This window comes from Sylvia atricapilla, chromosome 1 (assembly GCF_009819655.1).
Source record: "Sylvia atricapilla isolate bSylAtr1 chromosome 1, bSylAtr1.pri, whole genome shotgun sequence".
NCBI lineage: Eukaryota > Metazoa > Chordata > Aves > Passeriformes > Sylviidae > Sylvia > Sylvia atricapilla.
In genome coordinates this window covers 94,621,950-94,639,446 of record NC_089140.1, presented here as the reverse complement: position 1 = coordinate 94,639,446, position 17,497 = coordinate 94,621,950, and the positions used below count along the sequence as shown (strand labels likewise).

Sequence of the window (17,497 nt, the reverse complement as noted above, 5' to 3'; positions counted from 1 at the left end):
GATTTTTTTTGGATGAACTGTGCAGGGCCAGAATTTGGGCTTTGACGATCCTTGTGGATACCTTACAACGCAGGACATTCTATAATTAATTCTATGACTCTAGGGGCCCGTCTAAACCACATCTAAACCTAATAAACCTATCTAAAGCACAAATATAGGAAGATCATAAGAATATTCCCAGCTTCGGCTGGAATAATTCAGTTGTCCAGACTGATCTCCGCCCCAGACCTCCTGTTATACTCTGCTATATATTATATTCCCTTTTATTATCACTCCGGTCCCGTCCCACAGGGGCCGCTCCCTGCAGGCCGCTGTCCCGCGCCGAGGCCCCGCCCCCCACATTAAGCCCCGCCCCCGCAGCGCTCCTTGCCCGCGGATTGGCCGGCGCAGCGCGCGGCGCGGGGCGGGGCTGGCGCGGAGGTACTTAAAGAACCGTGGCGAGTGTCCTGGTTTTCACTTCAGGTGGGAGCCGGGGCTGCGTTTGCGCGGTGGGTGAGTGTCGGGAGGGGTCTGGGGGGACCGGGTCCCTTGGCCTTGTGGTGCGGTACGTGGCCACCGTGGTCCGGCCTGGCGAGGAGGAGCCGGGAATGCCGGGTGCGCGGCGCTGCCGGCGGGCCGGGCCTTGCTCTGTGTCCCCCGGTGAGGAGCGTCTGTTCGGCCTTGGGGCGCGGCGGCAGCGTGGCTGCCCCCGGAGAGAAGCCGCTCCTGCCTCTCCGCTCCTGTCCCCTTCCTCGCTGTCGCTCTCTCCCCGTGAGTCTTTCCCCCGCGCTGTCCTTAGGAAGTCCGCCTTGCGCCTGCCTCCTCCCGTCCCGAGGCTGGCACTGACCTGGGCGGCTGCGGCGGGCTCGTCCCGGTGCTGCAGCGCCCTGCAAAGGGAGTCCCGCGTTTAGCCTTTCGGGCAGCCTCGGCCCGAAGCGCTGAGTCCGCGACATCGGCGTGGGGCTCAATGGTGTCTAGAGCACTTGGTTCAGTGCTCTCTTCTGGGAGCCGAATGTTGCTTGTGGGTAAGGAGGGCGAAGTTGTAATAGCTCGATGGTCGCCCCTTCGGTTATCTTACTTTAAGGTGCGAATTCTATAGTCCTGTGAAAAGGTAAAACTGTGGAGCCCCTTCTGCATAGGTAGGAATGGTTCAGCTCTCCATTCTGAAGAGCTTACAGGAAGTTCGAACTCTGATTTTGAAGAGGAAGGGGGAAGCAACATCCAACCTTTTGCTACGTAGTAACCAATGCTTTTTTGTTGTTGTTTGAAGCTTTCTGGAGCGGGCTTGTTTGCAAGTCTTCAGTGTGACTTCTGTGCTTCAATGTTCTTGTGATTTCAGAACTGTTTTAACTATGGCTAAGGTGATATTTAAAGTAGTCCACGAGTTAACAAGTAGTTCAGCTCTTGTTTGTGTTGGACAGAATGTAACCTGCATGTAACATGTGTTTGGTGTATGTGCTGTGAAGCTGGTCGCTATAGAAACCAGTTGAAGGAGAGGGTCAGATGCCCTGGGATGATGCCTGTGTGCTGGTTTCCTGAAAGGCTCCACATGAATCCTGCCTGAGCTCTAACTGCATGTGAGGAGGGTGATTTCATTAGGGAACCCCAGCTTCAGTGAGAAGCATTGCTTTAACTTGGTTATGTCCTTCTGAAGGTGTTCAGTTTTCACCTTTCATGACTATTGAAGTGAATGCTTACCTGTCTGGTGATTTAGGGTTGTTCTAATTGGTGTTTAAAGCTAGTTATCCAAATTTGAACTTGATGGGTGCTATCTCTGGTGAGGAAAAGGGTTTTTGCGTGTCAAGCACCAGTATCTGTGTGTGTGTGTACAGCCTTGCTTGAAAGACAGTTTGGGGTGGTGCTTGTCTTGCAGATATTGTGTGGGACAACCTGCAGCTGGAAAGGATTTGTTTCAGATATGTAGAGTAGTCAGCTGCTCAAGAAATCCTAAGACAAGGCAGTCAGATGTTTTAATAACTGTCTTGTGACTACTGTGTAGAAGCAAATGAAAGGCTTAAAGGATCTGGCATGAAGCTGACTCAACAAAATACTCAATCACAGTGGCTGGAGCTGCTGAACATGCTGCTATTACATGGACATTGGCGTTTTTCCTCCTAGTCCAGGCACTTAGATTCCAGAGGCACACTTCAGGAAGCTCCTTCTCTGGAGTTACTCAAAACGCTTCTGGACAATATCCTGAGTATTGTGCTGTAGGGCCACATCTTAGACCAGCTGGTCCCTCCAGTGGTCCCTTTCAACCTTAGTCATTTTGGGATTTGTAGAGCTCATTATTTTCCTGTCTGAGATGAGGTGCTGTATCTTTAGTTCTAACTGGAGAGCTAAGCTTAAGCTTGTTTGCTTTGTTGCTTTAGTGGTCAGTATTTCTTTTCAGTATTGATTTCAGACTGGTAAGGAAGACAGAAAACTGAAAAGGGGAGAGGTCTTGGGTTTTCTCACATGAGCTTCAGTTGAAATAAAAACAAAAGAAGGAAGTGATAGCACTGTAGTAATCACTGACCACTTGCTCATGACCTGCTGGGGCTGGCCTCTGTTCCCATGGTTTCATTCCAAATTTATTTGTGAAATCTGAGTGGCAGGCTGAGATTAAAGGCTAAAGAAAACACAGTTCTTCAGCTGCCTGCTTTTAACCTCCTCTGCAGAGCACAAAGTGTGGTGCTTTCTTGGACCTGGCTACCAGCATTCAAGCCTATGGCACGCTATTAGTTGAACTCATAATGAAATCTACTCTTTGAAGTTGCATTTTACTTGAGTAACATTTTGTCTGTGAGTCTGCAGTAAAATGAAGTATATGATTTCACTGAAATATCTCTAGAGACAAGACTGCTCAGTTTAACTGTGAAAGTTATTTTGGGAGGAGAGGCAAAAAGAGTGGTGTTGAAATTGAAACATGCTTTTGTTTAGCCACTTCACTGTGGTGATTTCATGAAAGGGAGAGGCCTCAAGTTTTGTATTAGTACAGCTTGGTATGTGACATTAGAAGCTGAAAGGTGAAAGTCTCTTGTAGCTCTTGATTAGTGACTGTCACTTATTAAACGTGTAACCTACATTATTTTTCTGTCACAGAATCTTCAGCAACACTGTTCTGAAAACTAGTCCAAAAATGTCTGCTCTTGAAACCCTCTTTAAATACATTGATGAACACCAGGACCTCTATGTTCAGGTAAGGTTTTTTGAGTTTTGTCCTGCAGCATGGGCAGCTATGGGATATTAGAAGTTATGTGGTCAGCTTCAGGTTTGTTGCTACATTTATATGATATGCCCAGTAATAATGTTAAGCAATGGGAGAGTAGGGCGAGAAGGCAGCAAGTGTGAGGGATTTGAGTCAGGCCAGAAAACTGATTCTTAATTTTAGGCATAGTTCTGTTCAAAAACCTTAATGTCCATGGTAAATTTATTAGGAAATGATCTATTACTGTAGAGTGCTACTGGTGACCTATTTAGAGGTACAGGAAGCTGCCACTGGCTTCTGAATGCCAAACTAGGTTTATAGTTTCTTCTCTTTGGAGATGGCAGATTAAATATATTATAAATTAGGCTGGAACAAAGCTTTCTTGTATAAAGCAATTTATGCTGGGGGACAGAGGGAGAGGTTGCCCTCTCCAAAGAGGTACTTTGCTGCTTGACCTGCTATTTAGTTACAGGTTGTATTATAATCCCTTTTACCCATGAAGGAATCAGTAGTACAGCACTGTGAACTCAGGCATGAACTCTGCCAAGTGTTCAGCTTGATTTCTGCCAGTTGTTCTTGCTGAACTCACATGGGGAGAAAAAGCTCAAGTGGCCTTTTTGAGAGGCCCAAAAGACTTTAGCTGGTTCTGCGTGCTTAAAGAACAGCAACCAAAAAGTTATAACAAGCACAAGCTGTGATACTCTTAAACTTACTTGATGTATCTGTAGACTTTGTGCTATGCAGCAGGGACAGCGGTCGGTGAGTGAGGTTTTAGCGAGCTTTGGAGAGTAATATTAATGGTTAGAAGCTCCTCTTTGAGGAGAGGACAGAGCTAATTTGTCTCAATCTGAGCTTGGCTTAGACCAGCGTTGGTTGACTTGGAGGTGTGTTGGTATTTGCTGGTGCCTGTGGTGCAGTAAACCTGTACTCTTCCCTCTCTGCAGCGCCTGGCAGAGTGGGTGGCAATCCAGAGCGTGTCAGCGTGGCCCGAGAAGAGGGGCGAGATCAAGCGCATGATGGAGGTTGCTGCCAAGGAGATTGAGCGGCTGGGAGGCACAACCAAACTCATGGATATTGGGAAACAAAAGGTACGTGAGCATCTCCATGGCAGCTTAGTAGGAAACAATCTCTTCGGAAGACAAGGTGTTTTGCATGAGAAAGTGCTAGTTTATGATCTCAGTATGGAAGGCACCTTGACTCATTTAAAAGCTGTTTATTTGATTTATCACTATAAAGAAAGAGGATAGTATGGATGTTCTTGTATCCCTGCAGATACTGACTCCTCCAGCTTGCAGCATCTGGCAGACATCCAACCAGCATCTAACATACTGTGCAGATCCCATGCATGGCAGTGTTTTCCCATTTTATTTATTCAAGCTGTTCAGTTACACTGACAGAAGGGGTTTTGTGTGAAAATTTCTTGGTGCACTTTTAGATTAAGTCAAGGACATGCAGGTGATGCAATCCTCAGCATGCAGTGGGAGCTGCCTTCAGGTTGCAGTCAAGTGGCTCAGTTTATCCTGCAGTCCAGGGATATGCACAGCAAATACAGGCAGGAAGGTGAAGCTGTGTGTGCAGCATAGTGTAGCACAGGCTTTGGGGTGCTCAGGTTGTCTCTGTGGATCCTTGGTGTCTGATGGACTTCTGGATCAGGATCACCAAGGGTCCTGAGGGCAGTGGCCTAGAAAGGCGGTAGCCTCTTGGGGTGTCTTTCTTGCCATACAGTCTGAACCTTCTGTTAAAAGCCTTCATTTACACTAAACCTTGAGACCCAATTAAAGATGTTGAATTAAATTTTGGTCTGTATTAAATGTGTTAAATACATTTTGAACTGAACATGAGTAGAGCCCCTGCAAACAAAAATGTTAGACATTTTAAACAACAGGCTGATATTTGTCCTTAGACCCATGGACTATAAAGATACTGACTGAAGTTTCAGTAAGTCTGCCAAAAGACTTCAGGACTCTTTCAGCCGTTTTACATTTGTCACAGGATTGCATTGCTCCCTTACTAGATACGAAGTATCATTAAAAGAATTACTTCCCTCCTCATTTTTAGCTATCCAGACTTTTTTCTTTTCCCTGAGAAATGTATGTGTTTATGAGAATGATCATCTCATGCTAGGGAAATATCCACTTGATATGCTCCTCCTTTGAAGTGTCTAGCCACTACCTGTCTCAGAGAAAGACCCATATTAAAATTGTTAGACTAGGATTTGGATAGTGGCATTAAAAACTTTGTACTGGAATGTTTACTAGTTTTAGAAGATTGTCCTTGTAATTGGTATGAAAGACTGCTGAGTGAAATCTGTGTTTATGGGAACCTCCTGAGCAATTCTTGCTTTGGGCAACTGGATTACACTTGCTTGTAGCCACGGGTTCCAGCAGGAAAACAGCTGATTTAGGAGGGAAATCTGTAGGTTAATTGTAGCTCTGCTACTATATTGCAGCCTAAAACTCCATAAAAAATGTTTCAATTAATTCAGAGACAAAGTTGTTCTTCTCATCACTGTTAACTTTTTAGTAGCAAGATTTTAGAGTTTTATATGTAATATTTTTATTAGGTAACTTTAATCCATCTACAAGGGTTGCCTTCAGTGTTCAGTTTTATATAAGTATAGAGAGAGCAACAGTGTACTGTGTTGCTGCTATATCCATGAGGGATAATGTAAAGCAACTGCACTTGTCAGATCAAAGTTGCTTTACTGTTGCACAGCAATTTTTTTGTATATTGGTTACTGCAACCTCTTGCAGTAGTGCTTTAATTATGTAGAGTTGCAGCTGGCCAAGGACCATGTAACCTGTTGATAAAAAAATTAGAGCTTGGGACCCATATAAGCAAAAAGTCAAAACTGATCTTGATGTGCTGAACAGTGTGTAGAACTAAATGTTCACTGGAAGGGAAATAGTTGCTGACTGGGAATAGCCTGTGATAATTGCTTATGGGCTATTGCAAGGGATTAAGCCAAGTTCAACTCTTGAACTCCTGAACTGAGTTTATCAGCACTGCCCTGCCCTTAGTGTAACAATGTAGGCTGGTACAGGGAAATGGGTCTCTTATGCTGATCTTATTTGGGTGTAGGCACATGTTGCACCCAGCCTTTCCTTCTAATCAGGAAATTTTTGTCCAGGGAGCTATGCTGCAGACAGGATGAAAGTGCAGTGTCAAGCAACACAGAATGCAATATTGAATTGAGTTTATCACTTATACTTAGGTCAGCATTAGATACAACAGTATGGCATGCAGTCAGTTTGCACTGCTAAAATCTGATGTAGTTAAAAGCTAACAGTTCTGAGTGACTTGAACATTTTGATTGTTACTGGGACTTGTCAGGAAACTAACTGGCATGGTGCCACCAGGCCTTCTTTGGCACCCTGCTTTTGGCAATCAGTTTAAGTAGATTAGTTTTGTTTAGCTGTCTGTGCCTCTACTCTCATAACCTCCATAGTATTAAAGTAATTCACGTATCTGATTAAAACTCGGATGTTCCACACTTTAATAACACTTCTGCCTTTCTATTTCTAGCTGCCTGATGGATCGGAGATCCCCCTACCACCAATTGTTCTGGGAACACTGGGCACAGATCCACGCAAAAAGACAGTGTGTGTATATGGTCACCTGGATGTTCAGCCAGCAGCACTAGAGGATGGCTGGGACAGTGAGCCCTTCACACTGGTAGAAAGAGATGGTAAGAGCAGTGGACATCACAAACTATGAACACTTCTGTAACAAGTGTGGTGTTCCTCAATTGTTCCAAAGCTGTGCCATTGATTGAAAGGGGGAAGGAGAGTAAGAAATGGTATGGGTGTTTATTTAATACTGTTGAGGAAAAAATGTCTGGGTGGGGAACTGGTATGCAAGTTGAGCTGCAAAATCTCAGCTACTCTTGGAATTGTTTCCTTTTCTGATAGTCTAGGCTGTAACTGGCATGTTTTCTTCTTTGTAGCTACAGCACAATCTTAACTGCTGCCTTCCATGGTGCCAGTTTGTTGCCAGAGAGCTTTTTAGAACTGATTTCTTGTTCACAGCGTGAAGCCTTTAAGGTCATGTCAGACTGCAGGAATTTTGCGCCATTACTGAGAAATACACAACACAACTACTTTATGCCTGGAGACAGGAGTGGCACACCAGCCTCTCCAGGTTGCCTTGTGTTTTTTAACTGCTCTGCTGTGAGTACTACAGAAGCTCTTCTGCAGAGGTAGTGCCCCAAAATTTGTCCCTCTCCCATAAATGGGGATGAAGAAATGGTTCAGTATCTCCTGTTGAAACAACACTGCCAGCAGTCAAGAAGACTAAAACTTCCTTTTTTATTAAAAAGCTGGTGCTACCAACAACTTCTTTGTTTCACTTTCTCAGTGTTAAAGGTCATATCAGTAGAAGGACATTAACCACTCATGTTGTATAAGCATTAATGATTCGTAGTAAAAGGAGGATCTGTGCTAACTGGTACTTCTGCTTAGGCACTTAGTCACTGGCAGCAGAGTCCAAGTTACTAAACTGCTTTATCTGCTAGCAAGACCTAGACTTGCTTCAGGCCGTGGCTTGTCTCTTTGCAACCTGGCCATGCAGGAGACGTTCACCAATGGCTCTTTGCCTTTGTGAGCTGCCTGGCCTGCTCTGTCACTGGTTACATGGAGTGCTGAGGGGTTGTAGCCACAGCTCTGAGTTGCACTGATATCTGCCTCTGCTTTGATCCTATGTGCTACGTTTTCTGGGAATTCCCTATGGCCTGTGAAGCTTGTCTTTGACTAAGTTCCTTTCTGGGGAGGTCCACTGTTATCTGGAGAAGTGTTTTGTCACCAGCTGCTGAATTTTTACTCTTCAAACAAAGAATTATTGAACTGAAGATAATACTTGCTAGATTTCTGTTAAAATCAGAAAACTTGTTTCTGTACACTTAGATGTTTGTAGAAAATTATATTCTCATGAAGGGTAAGGCAGCTATGTCTTTTCCTGACTTATAGTAAACTCCTATTGAGGGAGCAGCTGGGGGAAGAGGTGGGGTAGCTCTGTAAGTGGGAGAACCATTGCAGTCCTGTACCTATCCCACTTGAAAGGTTATGTGAAGCAGGATGTAAAACTGCTACTTATGAAGACTCAAAAATGAAAGTTTTTTATATAAGCAGGGTTAAAGTTATCCATGGAAAAGTGTTCTCCTCTAGGCAAGAAATAAAACTTCCTACTATTTTTTTCCTCACTGGTTAATTTTTATCTTGTTTCTACAGGAAAGTTGTATGGGAGAGGATCAACAGATGACAAAGGTCCAGTGCTTGCCTGGCTGAATGCCTTGGAGGCTTATCAACAAACTAACCAGGTATGTGCCCAAAAGATATTCTCCTTTGTCACACACAGCTGAGTCTAACAATAAATGTTATCCAAGCTACAAACCCTTGTGAGGGAAGCCTGCTTATTCAGCTGATTGAAGGAATGATGCAAAAGTCCTGTAAATTCCCTGATTTCCTGGTAGGGTTGACTTGCTGACAAGTTAGTCTTACAAATGCTTAGGTTGCACTTCTAACAATTTTCCTTTAATGAAATATGAAGGAAGGGAAATACATATGGAAGCATGTGGAGCAGGAGGAATAATCAAATGTGATCACTATCATGTAAGGATGTGAAATTACTTTGGCCTTTATCCAAACATAATGTCTCACTGCTACTGAGCTCTCAGAGGAGGTTAACTTAGTAACACTAAAACTGGGAGCTTTGTTTATTTTTATTAAAGAAAATGTGCAATCAGAAATAGCTCAGGGTGCTTGCTTTGTCTTGCAAGACAAGTTCCTATTGCTTTTGAGAGGAATAACCTGTTCTCAGTTGCTGTCTAGGTATATAGAATAAGCTAGACTGGAGAGACAGGGTAGCTCTGTTCCTACTGTGGCATGCAATTCCTGTGGCTTGTGTTAGTTTTCCTAGCCTGGTGGCTTACCTTTGGTAACAGATTCCTGCTGTGTTCTCATGCTTAAGGGGTTTGGGGACAAGTTTTTATGACTTTCTTGAAGAGTTTGGATTCCATCAAATGAAGGATGTCTAAGTGCTGTCAACATAAACACAGTCCAAACTTTACACCAGTCTGTGTATAATTAACAAATTCCACTGTCATGGAACTATTTTAGCCATGCCCATTTTTCTGCTTTGAATGTAACAGATGAAAATTACTGATTACCAAAGGAGTCAAGTGTTTTCCCATGCTTAATCTGTTCTTGTGTTTCATTTCAAAGGAGTTTCCAGTAAATATTAGGTTTTGCCTAGAGGGTATGGAAGAATCAGGATCTGAAGGCCTTGATGAACTGATTTTTGCTCAGCGAGATGCTTTCTTTAAAGATGTGGATTATGTTTGCATTTCTGACAACTACTGGCTAGGCAAGAACAAGCCTTGTATCACGTACGGTTTGAGAGGTGTCTGCTACTACTTCATAGAGGTAAGTGCTGAAATACACTGCAAATCCAGTCTTGCTAAACTGAATTTTCCACTGGAGAAGCATGGTGATGCAAACCTTTTCACACCAGTAGCTTTTTTTCAGAAAAGATGAAACTGGCTACTTTTGTGGAATGGTTTTTCCTAATTGCCTAAACATCCTTCTCTTGCTATCTTACCTGATACTTGGGTGGGTGGGACAGCTTTCATAGTGTGAGGCAAGATAAGCCAGCACCTTCATTGAAGGATTTTCTCATAGCATAGATATCTTCATCCACATACACCCTTCTTACAGAAATCACATTTGTGCTTTTCCAGTCATCTGGAACGTTGGCCAGAACTGCTGGTAGATGATTGAAAACAGTTTGACAAATTCTTTTACCATTTCCCTCAATATTTTGTGGTGGATCCCCTCTGGACCCACAGACCTGTGAGTGGCTAATTGACATAGCAGGTCACTAACCATCTCCTCATGGATTATGGGCTTCCCTCCCCATCACCACCTTCCAGCTCAGAGAGCTGGGCATGCTGAGGACAGCTGATCTTGATATTGAAGACTGAGGCAAAGATGACATTAAATAACTCTGCCTTTTTCTCATCCCCTGACACTACCCTATGCTTTCAACAAAGGATGGGGACACTCCTTGACCCTTGGCCAGATGAAGTTCTAGCTGGGCTTTGGCTGTTCTAGTCTTTTCCCTACATGGCAATATCTCCATGCTAAAATTGACCTGAATCTTTATTCACTTCAATCAGGTGGAATGTTGTGACAAAGACCTTCACTCTGGAGTTTATGGTGGTTCAGTACATGAGGCCATGACAGATCTCATTGCTCTAATGGGTAAGAAAACACAGCTTTCACTGAATGCATTTAAAATGGGAGCAAGAACCATCCAAGGATGACTGAGTTTGCAGTGAGGGAGCTGCTGAGGACTGTTTGCAGTAGCAAAGCAGTGACCAGTGAAATGGTGCTTGCCAGGTATGCAAAGCTAATGCCTTAGATGCAGAAATATGGTGAAGGTCTTGCCAAGAACTTGTCCATCTACTCTTAGCTTTTCCTAAAACCGTGCTGCAGATTTGCATGTTAATTAAATCAGCTGTCTTCTCAAATTCTGCAGTGGGTATGATATTGAACTCTTTGGGAATTCTGCCTTCAGACAGCCAGTGAAATGTGGCTGTAGAATTAAATACAGTAGCAAGCAAGTGCACATTTTGGATACCGACAAATTCTTTTAAGTGTCTTCTATGCTCAGTGGTGCATGCTCTGGGAAATAGAAGTCTGAATTTTATTGCATTTACAGAGTTTTCAGAAGGCCAAGATTTCTGTTCCCCAAGCAAAGTTCCCAGCAATGATATCTTGTATCTTCTGGTTGAATATTGAATTGAATATACTGACATTAGGTGCTTCTTGTTTACAGGTTGTCTTGTGGACAAGAAAGGGAAAATCCTTATCCCAGGTGTTAATGAAGCAGTGGCACCTGTTACTGATGAGGAACTGGCATTATATGAGAAAATTGATTTTGACCTGACAGAATATGCAAAAGATGTAGGAGCAACAAGGCTTCTGCATGATGCAAAGGTGTGATGCACTTCTCCTCTACCCTGTCTAGATCAAGCTGTCTGTATTAGTAGGAGACAGAGACAAGCTTCTATGGATGTGTGTTTGGTTATTAAGTAATTTATTAGGCAGAGGTTTCATGTGATGTCTTCAAAATGGTGAGAATGCCTTGAAGATAATTTTGCTTACTCTATGGTTGACTGCATACTTAACACTTTGCAGAGGAACTGCTAGTGTTAGGTGCTTGAAAACTTATTCTAGGTTATCCCATGTATAACTCAAGTGGTCTTGACAACTGTAAATTTGCTCCTTACTCTGTATAAATAGTATTTGAAACTTGTGCAGAACTTCAGTGCTTTTCTCTTATGCTAGATAAGGATGTTGGCAGCTTTCCAGAGGCCAGATGACAATCTACACAAAACATCTGATTTTCTACATCTGTAGGGAGGTCAGTGGGTTATCAGAAATAAAGTAGTTGCTCAGAGATGATTGCTCCTTAGGTGAGAAAAGAGCTTGAGTTCTAGCTGTGCTGAATTCAAGGCTGGCAATGCTGAACATGTTCCTAGACCTGGCACACAAGGACTGATTTGTAATCATGAGCTAGGCAGCCCAAATCTTTGAACAATCTCAAACTCAGTAAACTCATGTCTGAAGTTAAATCCTCACTCTGGGAGCTCTCCAAATGAATGCTTTTAATGACATTGAGTCTTCCAAGGTACAGGTATTACATACTAATCTTAAAACCCTAGATGTAAATACATCTCCTGTCATAAAAAGCAGACACAGGTGTTGTAAAAGGCGAGTTTACATGTGCAGGTCTGTCTTCTGTCCTAGTACTGTCAGGAGACTTAAAACTTAAATAGCTATAAGGAACAATTTATATCCTCAGCCTTGTCTTTACATGCTCAGTTTTATATCAACTGGGAGCACTCAGGCTTCCTTGCTTAGCCTTGTCCTTTAAAGTAATGGATGAATTATAGCTTGGATGTAAGGAGGAGCTGGCAACACGTTCTTTGTGATACTGAACTGAAGCTGTTCAGGCTTGGCTCAAGTGAAATTCCAGCTAAGGGACTTCTAAGCTGCATAGATGCAAGAAGAGCTTTAGGGCTAGGGGGAGAGGGCTGTAACTTCCAGATGAGCAGCAATGTGCTTGAAAGTTTTGAACTGTGACAGCTACATTTGCTTTGAGAAAAGATTTGAGGCAGGTTGTACCTGGAAAAAACCAAACTTGTAGCATAAAGGACACAAAATTTCTAAGTCTCCTGCATTTCTGCAGTGACATTCATGCTGGGGACACTGTGCCTGTGTCTGCTCAGGGCATCTCCACAACTGCACTGAATTCAGGATTCAATCTATTGAACAGCTGTGACCAGGGTAACAGAGCAAAATGCAGGAAGTGTACCTGCTGTACCTGAAGGCAGTGGTGATCTGTTTAATCAACCTGGAGTTCAGGCTTTTTAATACAGCTGATGATAGAAAGAAAAATATGCCGTAAGGCCCTGTCTGAGCAGTGGTGATGCTTTTAGAAAATATGAACTTAAGCAGTGTCTTGGTGATGATGGCACTTCCCTGTTGTGAGGCAGTGGGAATTAAAGCTTTCAATGTTCCCTGCAAACTGTGCCTAAGCACTTATAAATGGCACTTGTGTCCTTACCAGAAGCAGACTGGTCATGTCCTATAAATTACACAGAGCTAGGAGAGAGTCACACTAGAACTGTTGTGTCTCTTAAGGTGCTGACAACCCAGCTGTGTTATCAAAATGTGTGCTTAATGGGAGTAACAGCTTCTGAGTGGAATGAGCTGCATTTCTGCATGGGAAAAAGCACTACTTTTTGCCAATTCTTTGTTAGGTTGAAGAAATTATTAGTTTAGGGAGCTCTGTCAAACTTCATGTAACCTTTCATCTTTCTCTTTGCTTCTACAGAGAGAGATCCTTATGCACAGGTGGAGGTACCCTTCCTTGTCTCTCCATGGAATTGAAGGAGCCTTCTCAGCCTCTGGTGCCAAGACTGTGATTCCTAGGAAAGTGATTGGCAAGTTCTCAATCAGGATTGTGCCAAACATGACTCCTGAAGAAGTCACAAAGAATGTATGTTGAGATTGCTGCTATCTAAACAAGTGTCTCTAAACCTCTTTTCACCTTGCCTTGGGAGAAGAGTTTTTCTGTTTTCTAAAACAGTTAACAACACAAGATAACTGAGGGAATCCTGTGTGGTGCCCTAGTGGACTGTACTGGCCTGATTTACCCAGTTTCTTTAAACTCTGAAGGGCTTAGGAGTAAAGGCTAACCTAATTGTAGGGCACTTGGACTGCCAGAAATGCATATTCAAAAGCAGCAATGTTTGACACACTGGCTAATTGTTCTACAATGTAACATTAATTTGCCTAAAGAAGATATTCTGACTTCAGAGCAGAGAATCATTGGAATACTATGAAATAAGAGCAATAGGAGAAGTATTGCTGCACAGTTGTAGTGACCTGCAAGTCTCTAAGATGCCTTTAGAATATAAACTTTGCCTGTGCTCATACAAATGCTAGCAGTACATAAGATCATTCAATCTTTCTTACAGGTTGAAGACTACCTGAACAAAAAGTTTGCAGAGCTGCAGAGTCCCAACAAATTCAAAGTGTACTTAGGCCATGGTGGAAAACCCTGGGTGTCAGACTTCAACCACCCCCACTACATGGCTGGTAGGAGGGCTATGAAGACAGGTAAGTGGGTTTTTCACTTGGCATTGGTAGGATTACAAATCTCTTATTCCAGCACCTCAAGAAACATTGAGAAGGGAGATCATGTTTGCTGAATATTTGGTGTTCTGTACTCATATCTAATAACTTTGGCTCACTAAGTGAGGAAGCATGTAATGTACAACCTTTAAACTGAAGTCTTAGGTACCGGAAGGAAAGATACGGGATATCAAATTAATGTCTGCTGTTTTGGGACAAGTTTGTTGGTGTGGTGTTCCTTTTGCATAAGGATGAGACTGTCATCCTTAGACCTGCTAAGCCAAAATCAGTGCAGTTTGTTCATTGCAGCAGCCCTCTTAATCAGTTTTGCTAGATTGTACTGGGCACCTAGAGCAGCTCTAACTTGTGTTGGAGTACATACAGGCCTTCAGATGAAGTGTTGGTGTGTAACTGAACTCTGACAATACTGCAGTGCTACTACATCTGTGGGGAGAAGCTCCACAGTTTGTGGCCTTTGCAGTCTGGCTGATTTGGCCAGCACTCGGTACAGATGGGTACATGATGGCTTAAGTTGAGGGTTTGTGGAAAAAAATGCAGACTTCAAACTGACCAGAGTATTACTTTTCTAGTTTTTGGAGTTGAACCAGACCTGACGAGGGAGGGAGGAAGCATTCCTGTTACCCTTACTTTTCAAGAAGCCACAGGCAAGAATGTCATGCTACTTCCTGTTGGAGCTGCAGATGATGGTGCTCACTCTCAGAATGAAAAACTAAATAGGTAAGAGTATCTATTCCTATGTCGAGGTGCCTTGGCATGTATTATGAAAAGCACCAAGAACTGAGCTCTTGCTTTTGTTTCATTCTCTGGATAGCTAAGTGCCATCCTCCCCAGCTGAGAATGACTGACTGGTTGCGTAACTAGTTTGTAGCTGAATCTTGATTTTTAGACTGATAGACTTGAAACCAGGAGCAGTTTTTATACTTTGGTCTCTAAGCTTGGCTACCCTCTCATCCAAGAGTGATGTTTCTGTCTTCCCAGGGAAGATGAAGGGGTTTGGGGAGAAATGCCTGTTGCCTGCAGCAGCAATTCCTCTAGAGTTTGTCATGTGCATAGGACTAACATGTGGACTTTGCAAATAGGACACCTGCTAGAAATACAGCTCAGTGAAGTCACTGCTAAAGGAAACTGTCTTCTTTGCAGGTACAACTACATCCAGGGGGTGAAGATGCTTGGTGCATACCTCTATGAAGTTTCCCAGCTGAAGGACTAAGTGAGACACCTCACCTAGTTTATGGATCAGAAGTCTGAATTTTCTTACAAGATGCCATCAGTTACCAAGTCTTATATGGCTCCCCTTTTCAATGAACACTCCACTGCTTTGGTGGGGGAGAGGGAAATGGGTGGTTCCACTTGACAAAGAACGTGACACACCAAAAATACTTCTCTAAATGCTTACTTTAAATGAACAGACTATTCCTTAACTGGTCAGCAGTTCTGAACTGCATCTTCGTCCCCTGTGTATCACTTCAGTTTGCTGTACTCATCTACTTTTCCAATGAAGAGGAATGGCTTGTTCTCAGCAGTTTAAGCAGCCACAGCAGTGGCAGAACTTCCAGCCAATTTAAGGTTCTTATTCCTGGGTACGTCCTGGAAACAAGTAATCAAGATCATGGGGCAACACTGGAATGTGCTCAAGCTGTAGGGAGGCATCTGACTTTGCTGACTGAGTGATTTGGAAGAGCAGTTTGTCTCTTACAGTTTATGCCTGCCTGCAGGTTTCAATCTACAGGGAGTCAGGTTGTAACAAATTTCACTGTCATAGTGACTACTGGCCATTTTTTAAAAAGCTGCCTTTGTACTACCAAAAAAGAATAAATAATTATGCTGTAGTTTGGCTCTTGGTCTCTAAGGTTTAAATAATGGCTTGGGTGAGAAGGTAACTTTGCGAACTTGGGAGGGGCTGTGGCTATAGAGGCAGATGAGCAACATGGCTTCCCAGGCTATATGTTGTGGGAATCCAAATTTTTATTCCTGAGCTCTGGCTCTGTAAGAACTTGTTGACTTGAAGCCAATATTGCAAACTCCAGCTCTCCTGAGAGAAAATGAGCTCAGAATGTTTCATTTTGGCTCTAACTGAGGTAATCACACTGTAAAATAAACCTCTTAAATGATTGCCATCTGAAGCTGCTTCTGAATTACATGACCAGCACTGGCAACCTAAAGTAGGTAAGTATTTCAAATGATGGTGTTTTGCTCTGAAAGCATGGTACAGTCCTGTGTCTTGTCACAGGTCAGCAGTATGGGATGAGTCCTCCTTTGAAGGGTAGAAAGTAGGAATATCTTCTCTACCTGTTTCTTGCTGCTGCTTGATTGGAGACTTAATGGTGGAGAGCTGTTGGGCTAGGGAGCCTTCTGGTCTCAATGAAGCTTTTTTTTTGGTTTTTTTGGTGGTTGTTGTTTTTAATGGTTTGTCATTAACCCTTGCACTTGGGGTACACTCAGACCATCCTGTGTCAATTATTGTGAGCACTAAACACAAACACTGGAGAGTGAATGCTTATGAATTTCGTTGTGAACTACGCTCAGGAGTCATGCATAGTTCTCCTATTGCATTTGTAACAAATTTTTTGAGAATCAGTATGTTGGCTCAAGCTCTGCACTGCAGACACTGCATCAGATCCTATACTTGCTGAGTAAGTACAGTATAGCAGAGTTGTGAAGGAGGCCCAAACAGAAGAAAGGGTGTCAAGGGGTTTGTAGAAAAGGCTGAGAAGCAGATACTGTTGAATATACAGCAGAAATATTTTGGTAGGGGGAGAGTGCCCCCAAAAAAGCGAAAAAGGCATTAAAATGGGTCTCTGGCCCAAGGAACATGCAGGGGTCTATTTAAGCCCACGGGAGGAGGTTGCTGAAGTAATCAATATTTAATGAGATTTAATGAGACTTCAGATTTGTTTAGATGAATAATACTAAATTCAGAAATCATCAATATCTGTTAGCTTGCTACAAGCTTTAGCCATAACCTTTCTTGTCCCTGCAGAAGGGAACCACAAAAGCAGCAGTACGTGGCCTCAGTGAACATGACAGGCAGAAGGGGACTAGTGGTGCCAGCTTATTTCTGTGGCCTGTGTGCTTCAGACCTGGCTTCTTGAAGACTTCTACTTGCAGAGAAGCTGGCTTGCTGCATCTATGAATGCTTGTGCATGGTGTTAAAGGTTTGCTTAGCCCAGGTTGTTTGAGTAACACTGCTGTTGTACAGCACAGAAGTGTCAGAAGTTGTGAGCTGATCATGAAAATGCATCAGTGAAGCCCAGGGCCTGACACCCTCTGCTGGGTGTGCAAAGGCCACTTTGGCGCTTCCCACACAAACTTCACAGCATTGCTTTACCTGTTGAGCTTGCAATTGGGACATCTCTTGATCAGCATGTGGCTGTCAGCAGGTCTGGTTTGCTTGTACTTCCAGTTCTCCCACTCCAAGAAGGGAGAAAGATCTACAAACATGGTTTTTGCAACTGCTTGTTCTCAGGGTGCATCTACTGCAAAACTGAGAATGTGGACTTGACCGTTCATTGCTCACTAGATTTCTTGTGTCTTAGCAAAATCCATGACTATGCATCTTGATATGGAATATGCACTTAAAAGAGCAGCTGGAGTTATTAGAAGCTAT

At 43.2% G+C, this 17,497-nt stretch overlaps 1 protein-coding gene across 1 annotated transcript; it reads left to right on the top strand.

The window, feature by feature from the left end:
- Nucleotides 1–474: 474 nt before the first annotated feature.
- Nucleotides 475–15,719, top strand: CNDP2 (carnosine dipeptidase 2). Its single transcript, XM_066328293.1, has 12 exons — nt 475–492; nt 3,064–3,160; nt 4,114–4,257; nt 6,695–6,857; nt 8,395–8,483; nt 9,388–9,588; nt 10,341–10,425; nt 11,003–11,163; nt 13,067–13,231; nt 13,713–13,854; nt 14,460–14,607; nt 15,031–15,719. The coding sequence occupies exons 2-12, from the start codon at nt 3,101–3,103 to the stop codon at nt 15,098–15,100; spliced, it is 1,428 nt and encodes a 475-aa protein (XP_066184390.1). The 5' UTR covers nt 475–492; nt 3,064–3,100; the 3' UTR covers nt 15,101–15,719.
- The last annotated feature ends 1,778 nt before the right edge of the window (nt 15,720–17,497 follow it).

Excerpts from the sequence above, each read along its gene's own strand:
- CNDP2 (XM_066328293.1), top strand. The coding sequence starts at position 3,101 with ATGTCTGCTCTTGAAACCCTCTTTAAATACATTGATGAACACCAGGAC. Across the intron at positions 9,589-10,340 it reads TCTGCTACTACTTCATAGAG|GTGGAATGTTGTGACAAAGA; the intron begins GTAAGTGCTGAA and ends CACTTCAATCAG. Across the intron at positions 13,855-14,459 it reads TAGGAGGGCTATGAAGACAG|TTTTTGGAGTTGAACCAGAC; the intron begins GTAAGTGGGTTT and ends TTACTTTTCTAG.